At 56.0% G+C, this 22,278-nt stretch overlaps 1 protein-coding gene across 1 annotated transcript in view; it reads left to right on the top strand.

Annotated features, from left to right (window-relative positions):
- Window positions 1–22,278, top strand: part of leng8 (leukocyte receptor cluster (LRC) member 8) — an 84,961-nt gene that overhangs the window by 19,341 nt on the left and 43,342 nt on the right. The window contains exons 8-11 of the mRNA XM_070874643.1: window positions 10,204–10,389; window positions 13,977–14,261; window positions 18,137–18,286; window positions 19,956–20,253. Coding sequence (XP_070730744.1) covers window positions 10,204–10,389; window positions 13,977–14,261; window positions 18,137–18,286; window positions 19,956–20,253 — 919 coding nt within the window. The remainder of the gene's footprint in view (window positions 1–10,203; window positions 10,390–13,976; window positions 14,262–18,136; window positions 18,287–19,955; window positions 20,254–22,278) is intronic.

A 22,278-nucleotide genomic window follows, 5' to 3' on the forward strand; every position in this document is an offset into this window, starting at 1 on the left:
GGAGGGAGAGACAGAGAGAGACAGTCCTGGGGAGGGAGAGACACACAGTCCCGGGGAGAGAGAGAGAGACACAGTCCCGGGAAGGGAGAGACAGTGAGAGAGAGACAGTCCCGGGGAGGGAGAGACAGTGAGAGAGAGACAGTCCCGGGGAGGGAGAGACAGAGAGAGACAGTCCTGGGGAGGGAGAGACAGACAGAGAGAGAGAGTGAGAGAGACAGTCCCAGGGAGGGAGAGACAGAGAGAGAGAGAGAGAGTCCCGGGGAGGGAGAGACAGAGAGAGAGAGACAGTTCTGGGGAGGGAGAGACCGAGGGAGACAGTCCTGGGGAGGGAGAGACGGAGAGAGAGAGAGACAGTCCTGGGGAGGGAGAGACAGGGAGAGACACAGTTCTGGGGAGGGAGAGACAGAGAGAGAGAGAGAGAGACAGTCCCGGGGAGGGAGAGCCAGTCCTGGGGAGGGAGAGACAGAGAGAGAGACCGTCCTGGGGAGGGTGAGACAGAGTGAGACAGTCCTGGGGAGGGAGAGACCGAAAGAGACAGTCCAGGGGAGGGAGAGACAGAGACAGAGAGAGAGAGAGAGAGGGACAGTCCCGGGGAGGGAGAGACAGATAGAGACAGTCCCGGGGAGAGAGAGAGACAGAGAGGGAGACAGTCCTGGGGGGGGAGAGACAGAGCGAGAGACAGTCCCGGGGAGGGAGAGACAGAGAGAGAGAGACAGTCCCGGGGAGGGAGAGATAGTCCCGGGGAGAGAGAGACAGAGAGGGAGACACTCCTGGGGGGGGAGAGACAGAGCGAGAGATAGTCCCGCGAGGGAGAGACAAAGAGAGACAGTCCTGGGGAGGGAGAGACAGAGCGAGAGAGACAGTCCCGGGGAGGGAGACAGTGAGGGAGAGACACACAGTCCCGGGGAGGGAGAGACAGTGAGAGAGACACACAGTCCCGGGGAGGGAGAGACAGTGAGAGAGACACACAGTCCCAGGGAGAGAGAGACAGTGAGAGAGAGACACAGTCCCGGGGAGGGAGAGACAGTGAGAGAGACACACAGTCCCGGTGAGGGAGAGACAGTGAGAGAGAGACACACAGTCCCGGGGAGAGAGAGAGTGAGAGAGACACACAGTCCCGGGGTGGAAGAGACAGTGAGAGAGACACAGTCCCGGGGAGGGAGAGATAGTGAGAGAGGGACACACAGTCCTGGGGAGAGAGTGAGAGAGACACACAGTCCTGGGGAGAGAGTGAGAGAGACACACCGTCAAGGGGAGAGAGAGAGAGAGAGAGAGAGTGAGAGAGACACACAGTCCCGGGGAGAGAGAGAGACAGTGAGAGAGACACATAGTCCCGGGGAGAGAGAGAGAGAGTGAGAGAGCGAGACACAGTCCGGGGAGAGAGGGAGACACACAGTCCCTGGGAGGGAGAGGCACACAGTCCCGGGGAAGGAGAGACAGTGAGAGAGAGACACACAGTCCCGGGGAGGGAGAGACAGTGAGAGAGAGACACAGTCCCGGGGAGGGAGAGACAGTGAGAGAGAGACACAGTCCCGGGGAGGGAGAGACAGTGAGAGAGACACACAGTCCGGGGAGGGAGAGACAGTGGGAGAGAGACACAGTCCCGGGGAGGGAGAGACAGTGGGAGAGAGACACAGTCCCGGGGAGAAAGAGAGAGAGTGAGAGAGACACACAGTCCCAGGGAGAGAGAGACAGTGAGAGAGCGAGACACAGTCCGGGGAGAGAGGGAGACACACAGTCCCTGGGAGGGAGAGGCACACAGTCCCGGGGAAGGAGAGACAGTGAGAGAGAGACACACAGTCCCGGGAGAGAGAGAGAGAGACAGTGATAGAGAGACACACAGTCCCGGAGAGGGAGAGACAGAGAGAGAGACACAGTCCCGGGGAGGGAGAGACAGTGAGAGAGACACAGTCCCGGGGAGGGAGAGACAGTGAGAGAGAGACACAGTCCCGGGGAGGGAGAGACAGTGAGAGAGAGACACAGTTCCGGGGATAGAGAGAGAGACACAGTTCCGGGGAGGGAGAGACTGTGAGAGAGAGAGACACAGTCCCAGGGAGGGGGAGACAGTGAGAGAGAGAGACACACAGTCCCGGGGAGGGAGAGACTGTGAGAGAGAGACACAGTCCCGGGGAGGGAGAGACTGTGAGAGAGAGAGACACAGTCCCGGGGAGGGGGAGACTGTGAGAGAGAGAGACACACAGTCCCGGGGAGGGAGACAGTGAGAGAGAGAGACACGCAGTCCCGGGGAGGGAGAGATTGTGAGAGAGAGAGACACAGTCCCGGGGAGGGGGAGACAGTGAGAGAGAGAGACACGCAGTCCCGGGGAGGGAGAGATTGTGAGAGAGAGAGACACAGTCCCGGGGAGGGGGAGACAGTGAGAGAGAGAGACACGCAGTCCCGGGGAGGGAGAGACTGTGAGAGACAGACACAGTCCCGGGGAGGGGGAGACTGTGAGAGAGAGAGGGGGAGACTGTGAGAGAGAGAGAGAGAGACACAGTCCCGGGGAGGGGGAGACAGTGAGAGAGAGACACACACAGTCCCGGGGAGGGAGAGACTGTGAGAGAGAGACACACAGTCCCGGGGAGAGAGAGAGAGAGTGAGAGAGACACACAGTCCCAGGGAGAGAGAGACAGTGAGAGAGCGAGACACAGTCCGGGGAGAGAGGGAGACACACAGTCCCTGGGAGGGAGAGGCACACAGTCCCGGGGAAGGAGAGACAGTGAGAGAGAGACACACAGTCCCGGGGAGGGAGAGACAGAGAGAGAGACACAGTCCCGGGGAGGGAGAGACAGTGAGAGAGAGACACAGTCCCGGGGAGGGAGAGACAGTGAGAGAGAGACACAGTCCCGGGGAGGGAGAGACAGTGAGAGAGACACACAGTCCGGGGAGGGAGAGACACAGTCCCGGGGAGGGAGAGATAGTGGGAGAGAGACACAGTCCCGGGAGAGAGAAGGGGACACAGTCCCTGGGAGAGAGCGACAGTGAGAGAGAGACACAGTTCCGGGGATAGAGAGAGAGACACAGTTCCGGGGAGGGAGAGACTGTGAGAGAGAGAGACACACTCCCAGGGAGGGGGAGACAGTGAGAGAGAGAGACACACAGTCCCGGGGAGGGAGAGACTGTGAGAGAGAGACACAGTCCCGGGGAGGGAGAGACTGTGAGAGAGAGAGAGACAGTCCCGGGGAGGGGGAGACAGTGAGAGAGAGAGACACACAGTCCCGGGGAGGGAGACAGTGAGAGAGAGAGACACGCAGTCCCGGGGAGGGGGAGACAGTGAGAGAGAGAGACACACAGTCCCGGGGAGGGAGAGACTGTGAGAGAGAGACACAGTCCCGGGGAGGGAGAGACTGTGAGAGAGAGAGACACAGTCCCGGGGAGGGGGAGACTGTGAGAGAGAGAGACACACAGTCCCGGGGAGGGAGACAGTGAGAGAGAGAGACACGCAGTCCCGGGGAGGGGGAGACTGAGAGAGAGAGAGACACACAGTCCCGGGGAGGGAGAGACTGTGAGAGAGACAGACACAGTCCCGGGGAGGGGGAGACAGTGAGAGAGAGAGACACGCAGTCCCGGGGAGGGAGAGACTGAGAGAGACACACAGTCCCGGGGAGGGGGAGACAGTGAGAGAGAGAGACACGCAGTCCCGGGGAGGGAGAGACTGTGAGAGAGAGAGACACAGTCCCAGGGAGGGAGAGACAGAGCGAGAGACAGTCCCGGGGAGGGAGAGACAGTCCTGGGGAGAGAGAGACAGAGCGAGAGACAGTCCCGGGGAGGGAGAGACAGTCCCGGGGAGGGAGAGACAGAGCGAGAGACAGTCCCGGGGAGGGAGAGACAGAGCGAGAGACAGTCCCGGGGAGGGAGAGACAGTCCCGGGGAGAGAGAGACAGAGAGAGAGACAGTCCCGGGGAGGGAGAGACAGAGCGAGAGACAGTCCCGGGGAGGGAGAGACAGAGCGAGAGACAGTCCCGGGGAGGGAGAGACAGAGCGAGAGACAGTCCCGGGGAGGGAGAGACAGTCCTGGGGAGAGAGAGACAGAGAGGGAGACAGTCCTGGGGAGGGAGAGACAGTCCTGGGGAGAGAGAGACAGTCCTGGGGAGAGGGAGACAGTCCTGGGGAGAGAGAGACAGTCCTGGGGAGGGAGAGACAGTCCTGGGGAGGGAGAGACAGTCCTGGGGAGAGAGAGACAGAGAGAGAGACAGTCCTGGGGAGGGAGAGACAGAGCGAGAGACAGTCCTGGGGAGAGAGAGACAGAGAGAGAGACAGTCCTGGGGAGGGAGAGACAGAGCGAGAGACAGTCCCGGGGAGAGAGAGACAGAGAGAGAGACCGTCCCGGGGAGAGAGAGACAGTCCTGGGGAGGGAGAGACAGAGAGAGAGACAGTCCTGGGGAGGGAGAGACAGAGAGAGAGACCGTCCCGGGGAGAGAGAGACAGAGAGAGAGACCGTCCCGGGGAGAGAGAGACAGAGAGAGAGACAGTCCCGGGGAGGGAGAGACAGAGAGAGAGACAGTCCCGGGGAGGGAGAGACAGTCCTGGGGAGAGAGAGACAGAGAGAGAGACAGTCCCGGGGAGGGAGAGACAGTCCTGGGGAGAGAGAGACAGAGAGGGAGACAGTCCCGGGGAGGGAGAGACAGAGCGAGAGACAGTCCCGGGGAGGGAGAGACAGAGAGAGAGACAGTCCCGGGGAGGGAGAGACAGAGAGAGACAGTCCTGGGGAGGGAGAGACAGAGAGAGAGAGAGAGAGAGAGACAGTCCCGGGGAGGGAGAGACAGAGAGAGACAGTCCTGGGGAGAGAGAGAGAGAGAGGGAGACAGTCCTGGGGAGGGAGAGACAGAGAGAGAGAGAGAGACAGTCCCGGGGAGGGAGAGACAGAGAGAGACAGTCCTGGGGAGCGAGAGACAGAGAGAGAGAGACAGTCCCAGGGAGGGAGAGACAGAGAGAGAGAGAGAGACAGTCCCGGGGAGGGAGAGACAGAGAGAGACAGACAGTCCCGGGGAGGGAGAGACAGAGAGAGACAGACAGTCCCGGGGAGGGAGAGACAGAGAGAGACAGTCCTGGGGAGGGAGAGACAGAGAGAGAGAGAGAGACAGTCCCGGGGAGGGAGAGACAGAGAGAGACAGTCCTGGGGAGCGAGAGACAGAGAGAGAGAGACAGTCCCAGGGAGGGAGAGACAGAGAGAGAGAGAGAGACAGTCCCGGGGAGGGAGAGACAGAGAGAGACAGACAGTCCCGGGGAGGGAGAGACAGAGAGAGACAGACAGTCCCGGGGAGGGAGAGACAGAGAGAGAGAGAGACAGTCCCGGGGAGGGAGAGACAGAGAGAGACAGTCCTGGGGAGGGAGAGACACACGATCCCGGGGAGAGGGAGACAGTGAGAGAGAGACACACAGTCCCGGGGAGAGAGAGAGAGAGTGAGAGAGACACACAGTCCCGGGGAGAGTGAGACAGTGAGAGAGAGACACACAGTCCCGGGGAGAGGGAGACAGTGAGAGAGAGACACACAGTCCCTGGGAGGGAGAGAGAGAGTGAGAGAGACACACAGTCCCGGGGAGGGAGAGAGAGAGAGAGTGAGAGAGACACACAGTCCCGGGGAGAGAGAGAGAGAGTGAGAGAGACACACAGTCCCGGGGAGAGTGAGAGAGACACACAGTCCCGGGGTGGAAGAGACAGTGAGAGAGAGACACAGTCCCGGGGAGGGAGAGACAGTGAGAGAGAGACACACAGTCTCAGTGAGGGAGAGAGTGAGAGAGACACACACAGTCCCGGGGAGAGAGAGAGAGAGAGAGTGAGAGAGACACACAGTCCCGGGGAGAGAGAGAGAGACAGTGAGAGACACACAGTCCCGGGGAGGGAGAGACAGTGAGAGAGACACACAGTCCCAGGGAGAGAGAGAGACAGTGAGAGAGCGAGACACAGTCCGGGGAGAGAGAGACATAGTCCCGGGGAGAGAGAGAGACAGTGAGAGAGGGAGACACACAGTCCCTGGGAGGGAGAGGCACACAGTCCCGGGGAAGGAGAGACAGTGAGAGAGACACGGTCCCGGGGAGGGAGAGACTGTGAGAGAGACACACAGTCCCGGGGAGGAAGAGACTGTGAGAGAGAGACACAGTCCCGGGGAGGGAGAGACAGTGAGAGAGAGACACAGTCCCGGGGAGAGGGAGACAGTGAGAGAGAGACACACATTCCCGGGGAGGGAGAGACAGTGAGAGAGAGAGACACACAGTCCCGGGGAGGGAGAGACAGTGGGAGAGAGACACAGTCCCGGGGAGAGAGAGACAGTGAGAGAGAGACACAGTCCCGGGGAGGGAGAGACAGTGAGAGAGAGACACAGTCCCGGGGAGGGAGAGACAGTGAGAGAGAGACACAGTCCCGGGGAGGGAGAGACAGTGAGAGAGACACACAGTCCCGGGGAGGGAGAGACAGTGAGAGAGAGACACAGTCCCGGGGAGGGAGAGACAGTGAGAGAGAGAGACACGCAGTCCCGGGGGGGGTGAGAGACAGTGAGAGAGACACACAGTCCCGGGAGAGAGAAGGACACACAGTCCCTGGGAGAGAGCGACAGTGAGAGAGAGACACAGTCCCGGGGAGGGGGAGACAGTGAGATAGAGAGAGACACACAGTCCCAGGGAGGGAGAGACAGTGAGAGAGAGAGACACGCAGTCCCGGGGAGGGAGAGACAGTGAGAGAGAGACACAGTCCCGGGGAGGGAGAGACAGAGAGAGACAGTCCCGGGGAGGGAGAGACAGAGCGAGAGACAGTCCCAGGGAGGGAGAGACAGAGCGAGACAGTCCTGGGGAGGGAGAGACACAGAGAAAGAGACTGTCCTGGGGAGGGAGAGACAGAGAGAGACAGTCCCGGGGAGGGAGAGACAGAGAGAGAGACAGTCCTGGGGAGGGAGAGACAGAGCGAGAGACAGTCCCTGGGAGGGAGAGAGAGAGAGAGAGACAGTCCTGGGGAGGGAGAGACAGAGCGAGAGACAGTCCCGGGGAGGGAGAGAGAGAGAGAGAGACAGTCCTGGGGAGGGAGAGACAGAGACAGAGACAGAGAGAGAGAGAGAGAGAGAGAGAGAGAGACAGTCCCGGGGAGGGAGGGAGAGAGAGACAGTCCCGGGGAGGGAGAGACAGAGAGAGACAATCCCGGGGAGGGAGAGACAGATAGAGACACAGTCCCGGGGAGGGAGAGACAGACAGAGAGAGAGAGAGAGAGACAGTCCCGGGGAGGGAGAGACAGAGAGAGAGAGACAGTCCCGGGGAGGGAGAGACAGAGAGAGAGAGACAGTCCCGGGGAGGGAGAGACAGACAGAGAGAGAGAGAGACAGTCCCGGGGAGGGAGAGACAGTCCCGGGGAGGGAGAGACAGTCCCGGGGAGGGTGAGACCGAGAGAGACAGTCCCGGGGAGGGAGAGACACACAGTCCCGGGGAGAGGGAGACAGTGAGCGAGAGACAGACAGTCCCGGGGAGAGAGAGACAGTGAGAGAGAGACACAGTCCCGGGGAGGGAGAGACTGTGAGAGAGAGACACAGTCCCAGGAGGGAGAGACAGTGAGAGAGAGACACAGTCCCGGGTAGGGAGAGACAGTGAGAGAGAGACACACAGTCCCAGGGAGAGAGAGACAGTGAGAGAGAGACACAGTCCCGGGGAGAGAGAGACAGTGAGAGAGAGACACGCAGTCCCGGGGAGGGAGAGACAGTGAGAGAGACACACACAGTCCCAGGGAGGGAGAGACAGTGAGAGAGAGACACAGTCCCAGGGAGGGAGAGACAGTGAGAGAGACACAGTCCCGGGGAGGGAGAGACAGTGAGAGAGAGACACACAGTCCCAGGGAGGGAGAGACAGAGAGAGACACACAGTCCCAGGGAGGGAGAGACAGTGAGAGAGAGACACAGTCCCGGGGAGGGAGAGACAGTGAGAGAGAGACACGCAGTCCCGGGGAGGGAGAGACAGTGAGAGAGAGACACCGTCCCAGGGAGGGGGAGACAGTGAGAGAGACACACAGTCATGGTACATCAGTCATTGAAGGTTGGCATGCAGGTACAGCAGGCGGTTAAGAAAGCAAATGGCATGTTGGCCTTCATAGCGAGGGGATTTGAGTACAGGGGCAGGGAGGTGTTGCTACAGTGTACAGGGCCTTGGTGAGGCCACACCTGGAGTATTGTGTACAGTTTTGGTCTCCTAACTTGAGGAAGGACATTCTTGCTATTGAGGGAGTGCAGCGAATATTCACCAGACTGATTCCCGGGATGGTGGGACTGACCTATCAAGAAAGACTGGATCAACTGGGCTTGTATTCACTGGAGTTCAGAAGACTGAGAGGAGATCTCATGGAAACATTTAAAATTCTGACGGGTTTAGACAGGTTAGATGCAGGAAGAATGTTCCCAATGTTGGGGAAGTCCAGAACCAGGGGTCACAGTCTAAGGATAAGGGGTAAGCCATTTAGGACCGAGATGAGGAGAAACTTCTTCACCCAGAGAGTGGTGAACCTGTGGAATTCTCTACCACAGAAAGTAGTTGAGGCCAATTCACTAAATATATTCAAAAGGCAGTTAGATGAAGTCCTTACTACTCGGGGGATCAAGGGTTATGGCGAGAAAGCAGGAAGGGGGTACTGAAGTTTCATGTTCAGCCATGAACTCATTGAATTGCGGTGCAGGCTAGAAGGGCTGAATGGCCTGCTCCTGCACCTATTTTCTATGTTTCTATGTCCCAGGGAGGGAGAAACAGAGAGAGAGAGACACACAGTCCCGGGTAGGGAGAGACACACAGTCCCGGGGAGGTAGAGACAGTGAGAGAGAGACACAGTCCCGGGGAAGGAGAGACAGTGCGAGGGACACACAGTCCCAGGGAGGGAGAGACAGTGAGGGAGAGAGACACAGTCCCAGGGAGGGAGAGACATTGAGACACACAAATATTTGGACTTCCAGAAGGCATTTGACAAGGTGCCACATAAAAGGTTACTGCACAAGATAAAAGTACACGGGGTTGGGGGTAATATATTAGCACGGATAGAGGATTGGCTAACAGTAAACAGAGAGTCGGGATAAATGGTTCATTCTCGGGTTGTCAATCAGTAACTAGTGGGGTGCCACAGGGATCAGTGCTGGGGCCCCAGCTATTTACAATCTATATTAGCGACTTGGAAGAAGGGACTGAGTGTAACGTAGCCAAGTTTGCTGACGATACAAAGATGGGAGGAAAAGCAATGTGTGAGGAGGACACAAAAAAATCTGCAAAAGGACACAGACAGGCTCAGTGAGTGGGCAAAAATTTGGCCGATGGAGTATAATATGGGAAAGTGTGAGGTCATGCACTTTGGCAGAAAAAATCAAAGAGCAAGTTATTATTTAAATGGAGAAAGATTGCAAAGTGCCGCAGTACAGCGGGACCTGGGGGTTACTTGTACATGAAACACAAAAGGTTAGTATGCAGGTACAGCAAGTGATCAGGAAGGGCCAATGGTATCTTGGCCTTTATTGCAAAGGGGATGGAGTATAAAAGCAGGGAAGTCTTGCTCCAGTTATACAGGGTATTGATGAGGCCACACCTGGAGTACTGCGTGCAGTTTTGCTCTCCGTATTTACGAAAGGATATACTTGCTTTGGAGGCAGTTCAGAGAAGGTTCACTCGGTTGATTCCGGAGATGAGGGGGTTGACTTATGAGGAAAGGTTGAGGAGGTTGGGCCTCTACTCATTGGAGTTCAGAAGAATGAAAGGTGATCTTATCGAAACGTATCAGATTATGAGGGGGTCGACAAGGTGGATGCAGAGAGGATGTTCCCACTGATGGGGGAGACTAGAACTAGGGGGCATGGTCTTAGAATAAGGGGCCGCCCATTTAAAACTGAGATGAGGAGGAATTTCTTCTCTCAGAGGGTTGTAAATCTGTGGAACTCGCTGCCTCAGAGAGCTGTGGAAGCCGGGACATTGAATATATTTAAGACAGAGATAGACAGTTTCTTAACCGATAAGGGGGTGGGCAGGGAAGTGGAGCTGTGTCCATGATCGGATCATCCACGATCGTATTAAATGGCGGAGCAGGCTCGAGGGGCCGAATGGCCCACTCCTGCTCCAATCGCTCATGGACTGACTGACAGTAAGACACTCAGTCCCCGGGATTGACTGTGCGTCGAATTCGACGGGTTGACAGACAAAGCGTGCTGCTGTGAGTTCGATGGTTTGCCGACCGCTGACTGACTCTGTGATTCCTTCCAGTGGCTCCCCAACAAAGCCCGACGACTGGCCACAAGCCATGAAGGAATACGTCCAGAGGTGTTTCACCGCTTGCGAGACCGAAGTCGACAAAGATCGGACGGAGAAGCTCTTGAAGGACGTGTTACAGGCCCGTCTGCAGGATGGCTCGGCCTACACCATCGACTGGAGCAGCGAGCCTCTGCCAGAGTAGGTATCGGTCGCGGCGACAAACGGGAGACGTGCCCAGCCCTGTTCCTGACTGACAGGCCCGAGGGGCTGAATGGGCCTCTTCCTGTTCCTGTGTAACAGGCTCGAGGGGCTGAATGGGCCTCCTCCTGTTCCTGTGTAACAGGCTCGAGGGGCTGAATGTGCCTCCTCCTGTTCCTGTGTAACAGGCTCGTGGGACTGAATGGGCCTCCTCCTGTTCCTGTGTAACAGGCTCGAGGGGCTGAATGGGCCTCCTCCTGTTCCTGTGTAACAGGCTTGAGGGGCTGAATGTGCCTCCTCCTGTTCCTGTGTAACAGGCTCGAGGGACTGAATGGGCCTCCTCCTGTTCCTGTGTAACAGGCTCGAGGGGCTGAATGGGCCTCCTCCTGTTCCTGTGTAACAGGCTCGAGGGGCTGAATGGGCCTCCTCCTGTTCCTGTGTAACAGGCTTGAGGGGCTGAATGTGCCTCCTCCTGTTCCTGTGTAACAGGCTCGAGGGACTGAATGGGCCTCCTCCTGTTCCTATGTAACAGGCTCAAGGGACTGAATGGGCCTCCTGTTCCTATGTAACAGGCTCGAGGGGCTGAATGGGCCTCCTGTTCCTGTGTAACAGGCTCGAGAGGCTGAATGGGCCTCCTCCTGTTCCTATGTAACAGGCTCGAGAGGCTGAATGGGCCTCCTCCTGTTCCTGTGTAACAGGCTCGAGGGACTGAATGGGCCTCCTGTTCCTGTGTAACAGGCTCGAGAGGCTGAATGGGCCTCCTCCTGTTCCTGTGTAACAGGCTCGAGGGGCTGAATGGGCCTCCTCCTGTTCCTGTGTAACAGGCTCGAGGGGCTGAATGGGCCTCCTCCTGTTCCTGTGCAACAGGCTCGAGGGGCTGAATGGACCTCCTCTTCCTGTGCAACAGGCTCGAGGGGCTGAATGGGCCTCCTGTTCCTGTGTAACAGGCTCAAGGGACTGAATGGGCCTCCTGTTCCTATGTAACAGGCTCGAGAGGCTGAATGGGCCTCCTCCTGTTCCTGTGTAACATGCTCGAGGGGCTGAATGGGCCTCCTGTTCCTGTGTAACAGGCTCGAGGGGCTGAATGGGCCTCCTGTTCCTGTGTAACAGGCTCGAGGGGCTGAATGAGCCTCCTCCTGTTCCTGTGTAACAGGCTCGAGGGGCTGAATGGGCCTCATGTTCCTGTGTAACAGGCTCGAGGAGCTGAATGGGCCTCCTGTTCCTGTGTAACAAGCTCGAGGGGCTGAATGGGCCTCCTCCTGTTCCTGTGTAACAGACTCGAGGGGCTGAATGGGCCTCCTGTTCCTGTGTAACAAGCTCGAGGGGCTGAATGGGCCTCCTGTTGCTGTGTAACAGGCTCGATGGGCTGAATGGGCCTCCTGTTCCTGTGTAACAGGCTCGAGGGTCTGAATGGGCCTCCTGTTCCTGTGTAACAAGCTCGAGGGGCTGAATGGGCCTCCTGTTGCTGTGTAACAGGCTCGAGGGGCTGAATGGGCCTCCTGTTCCTGTGTAACAAGCTCGAGGGGCTGAATGGGCCTCCTGTTGCTGTGTAACAGGCTCGAGGGGCTGAATGGGCCTCCTGTTCCTGTGTAACAGGCTCGAGGGTCTGAATGGGCCTCCTGTTGCTGTATAACAGGCTCGAGGGGCTGAATGGGCCTCCTGTTCCTGTGTAACAGGCTCGAGGGTCTGAATGGGCCTCCTGTTGCTGTATAACAGGCTCGAGGGGCTGAATGGGCCTCCTGTTCCTGTGTAACAGGCTCGAGGGTCTGAATGGGCCTCCTGTTGCTGTGTAACAGGCTCGAGGGGCTGAATGTGCCTCCTCTTCCTGTGTAACAGGCTCGAGTAGTTATGATCTGGAATGCACTGCGTGACTGGGTGCTGGAAGCTCATTCAGTTGCAACTTGGAAAAGAGGACAGTGCGATAAACCTGGAGGGGGAAAGAATTGGCTGGCAGTGGAGACTAGGGAGGTCGGAGGGGTCCTGGGGCAGTGTGCGACGGGTGCCCCGTGGGGAGGGAGCAGTGAGGAATGGGCAGTGGGATTGATTCGAGAGCTTTCTTCGTTAGCCAGCACAGACACGAGGGGCCGAGTGGTCTCATCCTGCGCGGTTATGCTGACTGGACACCATCTCGGGCCACGAGCAAGCTTGGTTGCCGTTGACTGCAGCTTTGGCCTCCTTATTTAAGGCGGGATATACTTGCATTGGAGGCTGTTCAGTGAAGGTTCAACGGTAAAGGGGGTTACCTTAGAAACATAGAAATTTACAGGGCAGAAGGAGGCCATTTCGGCCCATCGTGTCTGCGCCGGCCGACAAAGCCACACGGCCCTCAGTCAGTAGCCCTGAAGGTGACAGATAAACCGAGGGACAATGAACAATGACGGAAAGGCAAAGAGCACGCAACCCAACCAGTCTGTCCCTCACGACCGCGACACCCCTTACACTGAAACATTCTACGCTCCACCCCAACCGGAGCCCCGTGATCTCTTGGGAGAGGCAAAAACCCAGGCCAATTTAGGGAGAAAATATCTGGGAAAATTCCTCTCCGACCCATCCAGGCGATCGAAACTAATCCAGGAGATTGCCCTGGCCATATTCCCTGCAGTACTTACCATGATACCTGCTCCGGCCAACAAAAGGTCATCCAGTCTAATCCCAATGACCAGCTCTGGGTCAGTATCCCTGCAGGTTACGTCACTTCAAGTGCCCATCCAACCATCTCTTCAAAGTGGTGATGGTTTCTGCATCCACCGCTCTTCCAGGCAGCGAGTTCCAGATCCCCACAACCCTCTGCGTAAAGAAGCCCTCCCCCCTCAACTCCCCTCTAAACCTCCCACCAACCACCTTCAAACTATGCCCCCTTGTAATAGACCAATGGAAATAGGCCCTTACTATCCACTATGTCCAGGCCCCTCAATATCATGTACACCTCAATCAGGTCTCCTCTCAACAAAGAAAGGTTGGGCCTCTACTCATTGGAGTTCAGAAGAATGAGAGGTGATCTTATCGAAACGTATCAGATTATGAGGGGGGCTCGACAAGGTGGATGCAGAGAGGATGTTCCCACTGATGGGGGGAGACTAGAACTAGGGGGCATGGTCTTAGAATAAGGGGCCGCCCATTTAAAACTGAGATGAGGAGGAATTTCTTCTCTCAGAGGGTTGTAAATCTGTGGAACTCGCTGCCTCAGAGAGCTGTGGAAGCCGGGACATTGAATATATTTAAGACAGAGATAGACAGTTCCTTAACCGATAAGGGGGCGGGCAGGGAAGTGGAGCTGGGTCCATGATCGGATCAGCCACGATGGTATTAAATGGCGGAGCAGGCTCGAGGGGCCGAATGGCCCTCCTCCTGTTCCTGTGTAACGGGCTCGAGGGGCCGAATGGCCCTCCTCCTGTTCCTGTGTAACAGGCTCGAGGGGCCGAATGGCCCTCCTGTTCCTGTGTAACAGGCTCGAGGGGCTGAATGGCCGACTCCTGCCCCTATTCCTGATGTTCTTATCCAGCCTCCCCTTAAATGCATCCTGTGCTATTCGCTCGTGCTCCCATTCTGTTTCCTTCACCGTTGTCTGTCTCTCTCCCTCTCCGCAGCCTCAACAAGGAGGAGACGAGAAGTCCACAGAAGAAGAATCACCGCTGGGAGCTGCCCAGCGTCCAGTCCCACCGGGGAGGCCTGGTGTCCAGTCCCTCGCAGCGGGGCTCCATGCCTGCTGCCCCTGCCCACCGCAGCGGAGGCTCGCAGCGGGCCCGAGGAGGCAGCCACCCCTCCCGCTTCGGCTACCGCAACGTCTTCACCCGGGAGTCCAGCTCCTCCTCCAGCGCCGGCTCCCGCTCCCGCTCGTCCTCCCGCTCGCCGCACCGCCGCCACCTCCGCAGGTAAGGGGCGCGCGAGCCCGGGGGGGGGCCAGGGGCGGGGCCGTCTTCCTCTCCGACGGAGTGTCATGTGGGAACGTGCGAGGTTTGGCTAACGGACAGAAGACAGGGAGTCGGGATAAATGGGTCATTTTCAGGACTAGTGGGGTGCCACAGGGATCAGTGCTGGGGCCCCAACTATTTACTATCTATATTAATGACTTGGGTGAAGGGACCGAGTCTAATGGAGTGTCATGTGGGAACGTGCGAGGTTTGGCTAACGGACAGAAGACAGGGAGTCGGGATAAATGGGTCATTTTCAGGACTAGTGGGGTGCCACAGGGATCAGTGCTGGGGCCCCAACTATTTACTATCTATATTAATGACTTGGGTGAAGGGACCGAGTCTAATGGAGTGTCATGTGGGAACGTGCGAGGTTTGGCTAACGGACAGAAGACAGGGAGTCGGGATAAATGGGTCATTTTCTGGACTAGTGGGGTGCCACAGGGATCAGTGCTGGGGCCCCAACTATTTACTATCTATATTAGCGACTTGGGTGAAGGGACCGAGTCTAATGGAGTGTCATGTGGGAACGTGTGAGGTTTGGCTAACGGACAGAAGACAGGGAGTCGGGATAAATGGGTCATTTTCTGGACTAGTGGGGTGCCACAGGGATCAGTGCTGGGGCCCCAACTATTTACTATCTATATTAATGACTTGGGTGAAGGGACCGAGTCTAATGGAGTGTCATGTGGGAACGTGCGAGGTTTGGCTAACGGACAGAAGACAGGGAGTCGGGATAAATGGGTCATTTTCAGGACTAGTGGGGTGCCACAGGGATCAGTGCTGGGGCCCCAACTATTTACTATCTATATTAATGACTTGGGTGAAGGGACCGAGTCTAATGGAGTGTCATGTGGGAACGTGCGAGGTTTGGCTAACGGACAGAAGACAGGGAGTCGGGATAAATGGGTCATTTTCAGGACTAGTGGGGTGCCACAGGGATCAGTGCTGGGGCCCCAACTATTTACTATCTATATTAATGACTTGGGTGAAGGGACCGAGTCTAATGGAGTGTCATGTGGGAACGTGCGAGGTTTGGCTAACGGACAGAAGACAGGGAGTCGGGATAAATGGGTCATTTTCTGGACTAGTGGGGTGCCACAGGGATCAGTGCTGGGGCCCCAACTATTTACTATCTATATTAGCGACTTGGGTGAAGGGACCGAGTCTAATGGAGTGTCATGTGGGAACGTGTGAGGTTTGGCTAACGGACAGAAGACAGGGAGTCGGGATAAATGGGTCATTTTCTGGACTAGTGGGGTGCCACAGGGATCAGTGCTGGGGCCCCAACTATTTACTATCTATATTAGCGACTTGGGTGAAGGGACCGAGTCTAATGGAGTGTTATGTGAGAAAATGCGAGGTTTGGCTAACGGACAGAAGACAGGGAGTCGGGATAAATGGGTCATTTTCTGGACTAGTGGGGTGCCACAGGGATCAGTGCTGGGGCCCCAACTATTTACTATCTATATTAATGACTTGGGTGAAGGGACCGAGTCTAATGGAGTATAATGTGAGAAAATGCGAGGTTTGGCTAACGGACAGAAAACAGGGAGTCGGGATAAATGGGTCATTTTCAGGACTAGTGGGGTGCCACAGGGATCAGTGCTGGGGCCCCAACTATTTACTATCTATATTAATGACTTGGGTGAAGGGACCGAGTCTAATGGAGTATAATGTGAGAAAATGCGAGGTTTGGCTAACGGACAGAAAACAGGGAGTCGGGATAAATGGGTCATTTTCAGGACTAGTGGGGTGCCACAGGGATCAGTGCTGGGGCCCCAACTATTTACTATCTATATTAATGACTTGGGTGAAGGGACCGAGTCTAATGGAGTATAATGTGAGAAAATGCGAGGTTTGGCTAACGGACAGAAGACAGGGAGTCGGGATAAATGGGTCATTTTCAGGACTAGTGGGGTGCCACAGGGATCAGTGCTGGGGCCCCAACTATTTACTATCTATATTAGCGACTTGGGTGAAGGGACCGAGTCTAATGGAGTATAACGTGAGGTTTGTATCGGGCGTCATGGTTGAAGACACGAAAAACATCCCAATAATTGATAATCAAGGAGCTAGTGTGTGGGGGGGGGGGGGAACTTAAAACGCTCACTATCATGAGAGAAAAATACGAGACAAACTAATGGGACTAAAGATGGACAAGTCCCCTGGCCCTCATGGCCTACATCCGAGGGTCTTAAAAGAAGTGGCTGCAGAGATAGTTGATGCATTGGTTGTAATTAACCAAAATTCCCTGGATTCTGGAGCGGTCCCAGTGGACTGGAAAGCCGCAAATGTAACGCCCCTATTTAAGAAAGGAGGCAGACAGAAAGCAGGAAACGATAGAGCAGTTAGCCGAACATCTGTGGTTGGGAAAATGTTGGAGTCCATTATTAAAGAAGCAGTAGCAGGACATTTGGAAAAGCAAAATTCGATCAGGCAGAGTCAGCCTGGATTTATGAAAGGGAAGTCATGTTTGACAGATTTGCTGGAGTTCTTCGAGGATGTAACAAACAGGATGAATAAAGGGGGAACCAGTGGATGTGGTATATTGGGACTTCCAGAAGGCATCTGACAAGGTGCCACATAAAAGGTTACTGCACAAGATAAAAGTTCACGGGCCTGGGGGTAATATATTAGCATGGATAGAGGATTGGCTAACTAACAGAAAACAGAGAGTCAGGATAAATGGTTCATTCTCGGGTTGGCAATCAGTAACTAGTGGGGTGCCACAGGGATCAGTGCTGGGGCCCCAACTATTTACAATCTATATTAACGACTTGGAAGAAGGGACCGAGTGTAACGTAGCCAAGTTTGCCGACGATACAAAGATGGGAGGAAAAGCAATGTGTGAGGAGGACACAAAAAATCTGCAAAAGGACACAGACAGGCTCAGTGAGTGGGCAAAAATTTGTCAGATGGAGTATAATGTGGGAAAGTGTGAGGTCATGCACTTTGGCAGAAAAAAATCAAAGAGCAAGTTATTATTTAAATGGAGAAAGATTACAAAGTGCGGCAGTACAGCGGGACCTGGGGGTTACTTGTACATGAAACACAAAAGGTTAGTATGCAGGTACAGCAAGTGATCAGGAAGGGCCAATGGTATCTTGGCCTTTATTGCAAAGGGGATGGAGTATAAAAGCAGGGAAGTCTTGCTCCAGTTATACAGGGTATTGGTGAGGCCACACCTGGAGTACTGCGTGCAGTCTTGCTCTCCGTATTTACGAAAGGATATACTTTGCTTTGGAGGCAGTTCAGAGAAGGTTCACTCGGTTGATTCCGGGGATGAGGGGGTTGACTTATGAGGAAAGGTTGAGGAGGTTGGGCCTCTACTCATTGGAATTCAGAAGAATGAGAGGCGATCTTATCGAAACGTATCAGATTATGAGGGGGGCTCGACAAGGTGGATGCAGAGAGGATGTTCCCACTGATGGGGGAGACTAGAACTAGGGGGCATGGTCTTAGAATAAGGGGCCGCCCATTTAAAACTGAGATGAGAAGGAATTTCTTCTCTCAGAGGGTTGTAGATCTGTGGAACTCGCTGCCTCAGAGAGCTGTGGAAGCCGGGACATTGAATATATTTAAGACAGAGATAGACAGTTCCTTAACCGATAAGGGGGCGGGCAGGGAAGTGGAGCTGGGTCCATGATGGGATCAGCCATGATCGTATTAAATGGCGGAGCAGGCTCGAGGGGCCGAATGGCCCACTCTTGCTCCTATTTCTTATGTTTTGATGTAACCTCCGCGTGGTGGGTCTTGCCATGCCGATGACAATCCCACCCTTGTGCTGACGCTGTCCCCCCCCCCTCTCTCTCTCTCTCTCTCGCCTCCGGCAGTGGTAGTGGCTCGAGCTCTGGGTCAGAGAGCAGTTCGTACTCCAGCAGCGAGACCCGGGTGGTGGGCTGCCGGAAGCCCATGCAGAAGGGGCGCGGCCGAGGGCGGATGGACCGGGGTCGGGGGAGAGGACGCATGCAGCGAAACCGCCGGTAAGGAGATGGGGAGGGGCTCTGTGTCTCGATTTGCCGTGGGGCGGAGGGAGGGTGTTGAGGATTTCGCTGCGAGCCTCCCCTCTGGAGGGGAGGTGCCTATCCCAATGGCGGACGGTTCTTTCCTGACTAAAGTGCTCATTATCCACACCGTTCCCCTCCCAGTCACACAGTCGTGCGTTCGAGTCCCACACCAGAGCCTTGAGCCCCGTATCCAGAGAGGACACTCCCCGGTGCCAGTACTGAGGGAGTGCCGTACTGTCGGAGGGGCAGTACTGAGGGAGCGCCGTACTGTCGGAGGGGCGGAACTGAGGGAGTGCCGTACTGCACTGTCGGAGGGGCAGTACTGAGGGAGTGTCGTACTGCGCTGTCGGAGGGGCAGTACTGAGGGAGTGCCGTACTGCGCTGTCGGAGGGGCAGTACTGAGGGAGTGTCGTACTGCGCTGTCGGAGGGGCAGTACTGAGGGAGTGCCGTACTGCGCTGTCGGAGGGGCAGTACTGAGGGAGTGCCGTACTGCGCTGTCGGAAGGGCGGTACTGAGGGAGTGCCATACTGCGCTGTCGGAGGGGCAGTACTGAGGGAGTGCCGTACTGCGCTGTCGGAAGGGCGGTAGTGAGGGAGTGCCGTACTGTGCTGTCGGAGGGGCAGTACTGAGGGAGTGCCGTACTGCGCTGTCGGAGGGGCGGTACTGAGGGAGTGCCATACTGCGCTGTCGGAGGGGCGGTACTGAGGGAGCACCGTACTGCGCTGTCGGAGGGGCAGTACTGAGGGAGCGCCGCACTGTCGGAGGTAGATGTATGTACTCTCGGACTTGAGCTCCACAATCCAGGTTCCCCCCCTCTCTCTCACTGCACGGACTGTGAGGTGGTTTGTGTGATATGTTCCTTACGACCTCACAAGCACACAGAGTCCAAGATAACTCCATTGCACAGGAACTTGTCAGGTGACCTGTCAATGCAATGCAGTGGCTGCATTACCACAGTAGTGCACTAGGTGGTGCAGCAGTCCACTAGGTGGAAATATATATGTTACACTTCTCCCTCCTTAATGAAGAAGTCATTATAACCGTGTGCAAAGGCACTGACCCCCCCCCCCCTCTCTCTCGCTGCATTACCACAATAGTGCACTAGGTGGCGCAGCAGTCCACTAGATGGAACTATATATATTACACTTCTCCCTCCTTAATGAAGTAATTGGAATCGTGTGTAAAGGCACTGACCCCTCTCTCGCTCTCTGTCTCTCTCTGTCTCTCATTGATTGCATTACCACAGTGGCCCACTAGGCGGCGCAACAGTCCACTAGGTGGAATTATATATATTACACTTCTCCCTCCTTAATGAAGAAGTAATTATAACCGTGTGTAAAGGCACGCAATCCACTAGGTGGCGCAGCAGTCCACTAGGTGGAACTATGTATATTACACTTCTCCCTCCTTAATGAAGAAGTAATTATAACAGTGTGTAAAGGCACTGACCCCCCCCTCCCCATTCACTCTCTCTCTCTCTCTCTCTCTCTCTCTCTCTCTCTCAAACACACCAGTTGCATTACCACAAAGTCCACTAGATGGAACTATAGATATTCCACCTCTCCCTCCTTATTGAAGACGTAATTATAACCATGTGTACAGGCCTTGACCCCGCTCTCTCTCTCTCTCTCTCTCTCTCTGCAGGGACTTCGACATGCAGGGAGCGGGGAAGAAGAACCGGCGGATGAAACGTCACGGCCCACTAGCGTTCGAGGACCCCGACAAAGAGTTCAAGAAGCAGCGGCGCGCGGTTCGGTTCCAGCACGGCCAGCCCAAGAAGCTGCGGGGCGAGCCGCTGGTCCTGCAGATCAACAGCCTGGATGGCGGGACCGAGCCCCTGGACTGGGACCACATCAAGATCGTGGGCACCAGCCAGGAGGTCACCAAGCACTACCTGCGGCTGACCTGTGCCCCCGATCCTTCCACTGTGCGGCCAGTCTCGGTGAGTGCGCGCATCGGTGTACCTGTAGAGGTGTGTGTGTGTCTGTGTACCTGTGGTGTGCACGCATCTCTCCACCTGTGGGGGAGGTGTGTCTGTGTGTACCTGTGCTGTGTGTGCGTGCCCTGTGTGTGTGTACCTGTGGTGTGCGCGCGCGTCTATGCACCTGTGGGTGAGGTGTGTCTGTGTATACCTGTGCTGTGTGTGTACCTGTGGTGTGCGCGCGTCTATGCACCTGTGGGTGAGGTATGTGTGTGTGTGCGTGTCTGTATCTGTGGTGTGTGCGTGCGCGCATCGGTGTACCTGTGGTGGAGGGGTGTGTGTGTGCACCTGTGGGGGAGGTGTGTGTGTGTGTACCTGGGGGGAGATGTGTGTGTGTGCACCTGTGGGGGAGGGGTGTGTGTGTACCTGTGGGGGAGTTGTGTGTATGTGTACCTGTGGGGGGAATTGTGTGTGTGCGTGTACATGTGGGGGAGGGGTGTGTGTACCTGTGGGAGAGGTGTGTGTGTGTACCTGTCGGAGAGGTGTGTGTGTGTACCTGTCGGAGAGGTGTGTGTGTGTACATGTGGGGGATAGGTGTGTGTGTGTACATGTGGGGGAGAGGTGTGTGTGTACATGTGGAGAGGTGTGTGTACATGTGGGGGAGGTGTGTGTGTGTACATGGGGAGGTCTGTGTGTACATGTGGGGGAGGTGTGTGTGTGTACATGTGGGGGAGGTGTGTGTGTGTACATGTGGGGGAGGGGTGTGTGTGCGTACATGTGGGGGAGGGGTGTGTGTGTGTACCTGTGGGGGGAGGTGTGTGTGTGTGTACCTGTGGGGGGAGGTGTGTGTGTGTACCTGTGGGGGGAGGGGTGTGTGTACCTGTGGGGGAGGTGTGTGTGTGTGTGTACCTGTGGGGAGAAGGGTGTGTGTACCTGTGGGGGGAGGTGTGTGTGTGTGTACCTGTGGGAGGGGTGTATGTGTACCTGTGGGAGGGGTGTATGTGTACCTGTGGGAGGGGTGTGTGTGTGTGTACCTGTGGGGGGAGGTGTGTGTGTGTGTACCTGTGGGGGGAGGTGTGTGTGTACCTGTGGGAGGGGTGTGTGTGTGTGTACCTGTGGGAGGGGTGTGTGTGTGTGTACCTGTGGGGGAGGTGTGTGTGTACCTGTGGGGGAGGTGTGTGTGTACCTGTGGGAGGGGTGTGTGTGTGTGTACCTGTGGGAGGGGTGTGTGTGTGTGTACCTGTGGGGGAGGTGTGTGTGTACCTGTGGGAGGGGTGTGTGTGTGTGTACCTGTGGGGGAGGGGTGTGTGTGTGTGTACCTGTGGGAGGGGTGTGTGTGTGTGTACCTGTGGGGGAGGGGTGTGACCTGCCCCTTGTCTGGTTTCCACCCCTGGATTTTGAGGAAGTCACTTCTGATGGTGATCCAATCGTTGACCTATCTAACCTTCCGCCCCCCCTCCCCCGGCCAAAAGTTACTGCACAAGATAAAAGTTCACGGGGTTGGGGGTAATTTATTAACATGGATAGAGGATTGGTTAACTAACAGAGAGTGGGGATAAATGGTTCATTCTCGGGTTGTCAATCAGTAACTAGTGGGGTGCCGCAGGGATCAGTGCTGGGACCCCAACTATTTACAATCTATATTAACGACTTGGAAGAAGGGACCGAGTGTAATGTAGCCAAGTTTGCCGACGATACAAAGATGGGAGGAAAAGCAATGTGTGAGGAGGACACAAAATCTGCAAAAGGACATAGACAGGCTCAGTGAGTGGGCAAAAATTTTGGCAGGTGGAGTATAATGTGGGAAAGTGTGAGGTCATGCACTTTGGCAGAAAAATCACAGAGCAAGTTATTATTTAAATGGAGAAAGATTGCAAAGTGCTGCAGTACAGCGGGACCTGGGGGTTACTTGTACATGAAACACAAAAGGTTAGTATGCAGGTACAGCAAGTGATCAGGAAGGGCCAATGGTATCTTGGCCTTTATTGCAAAGGGGATGGAGTATAAAAGCAGGGAAGTCTTGCTCCAGTTATACAGGGTATTGGT

The sequence above is a fragment of the Pristiophorus japonicus genome, unplaced genomic scaffold (genome assembly GCF_044704955.1).
Source record: "Pristiophorus japonicus isolate sPriJap1 unplaced genomic scaffold, sPriJap1.hap1 HAP1_SCAFFOLD_917, whole genome shotgun sequence".
Classification (NCBI taxonomy): Eukaryota; Metazoa; Chordata; class Chondrichthyes; family Pristiophoridae; genus Pristiophorus; species Pristiophorus japonicus.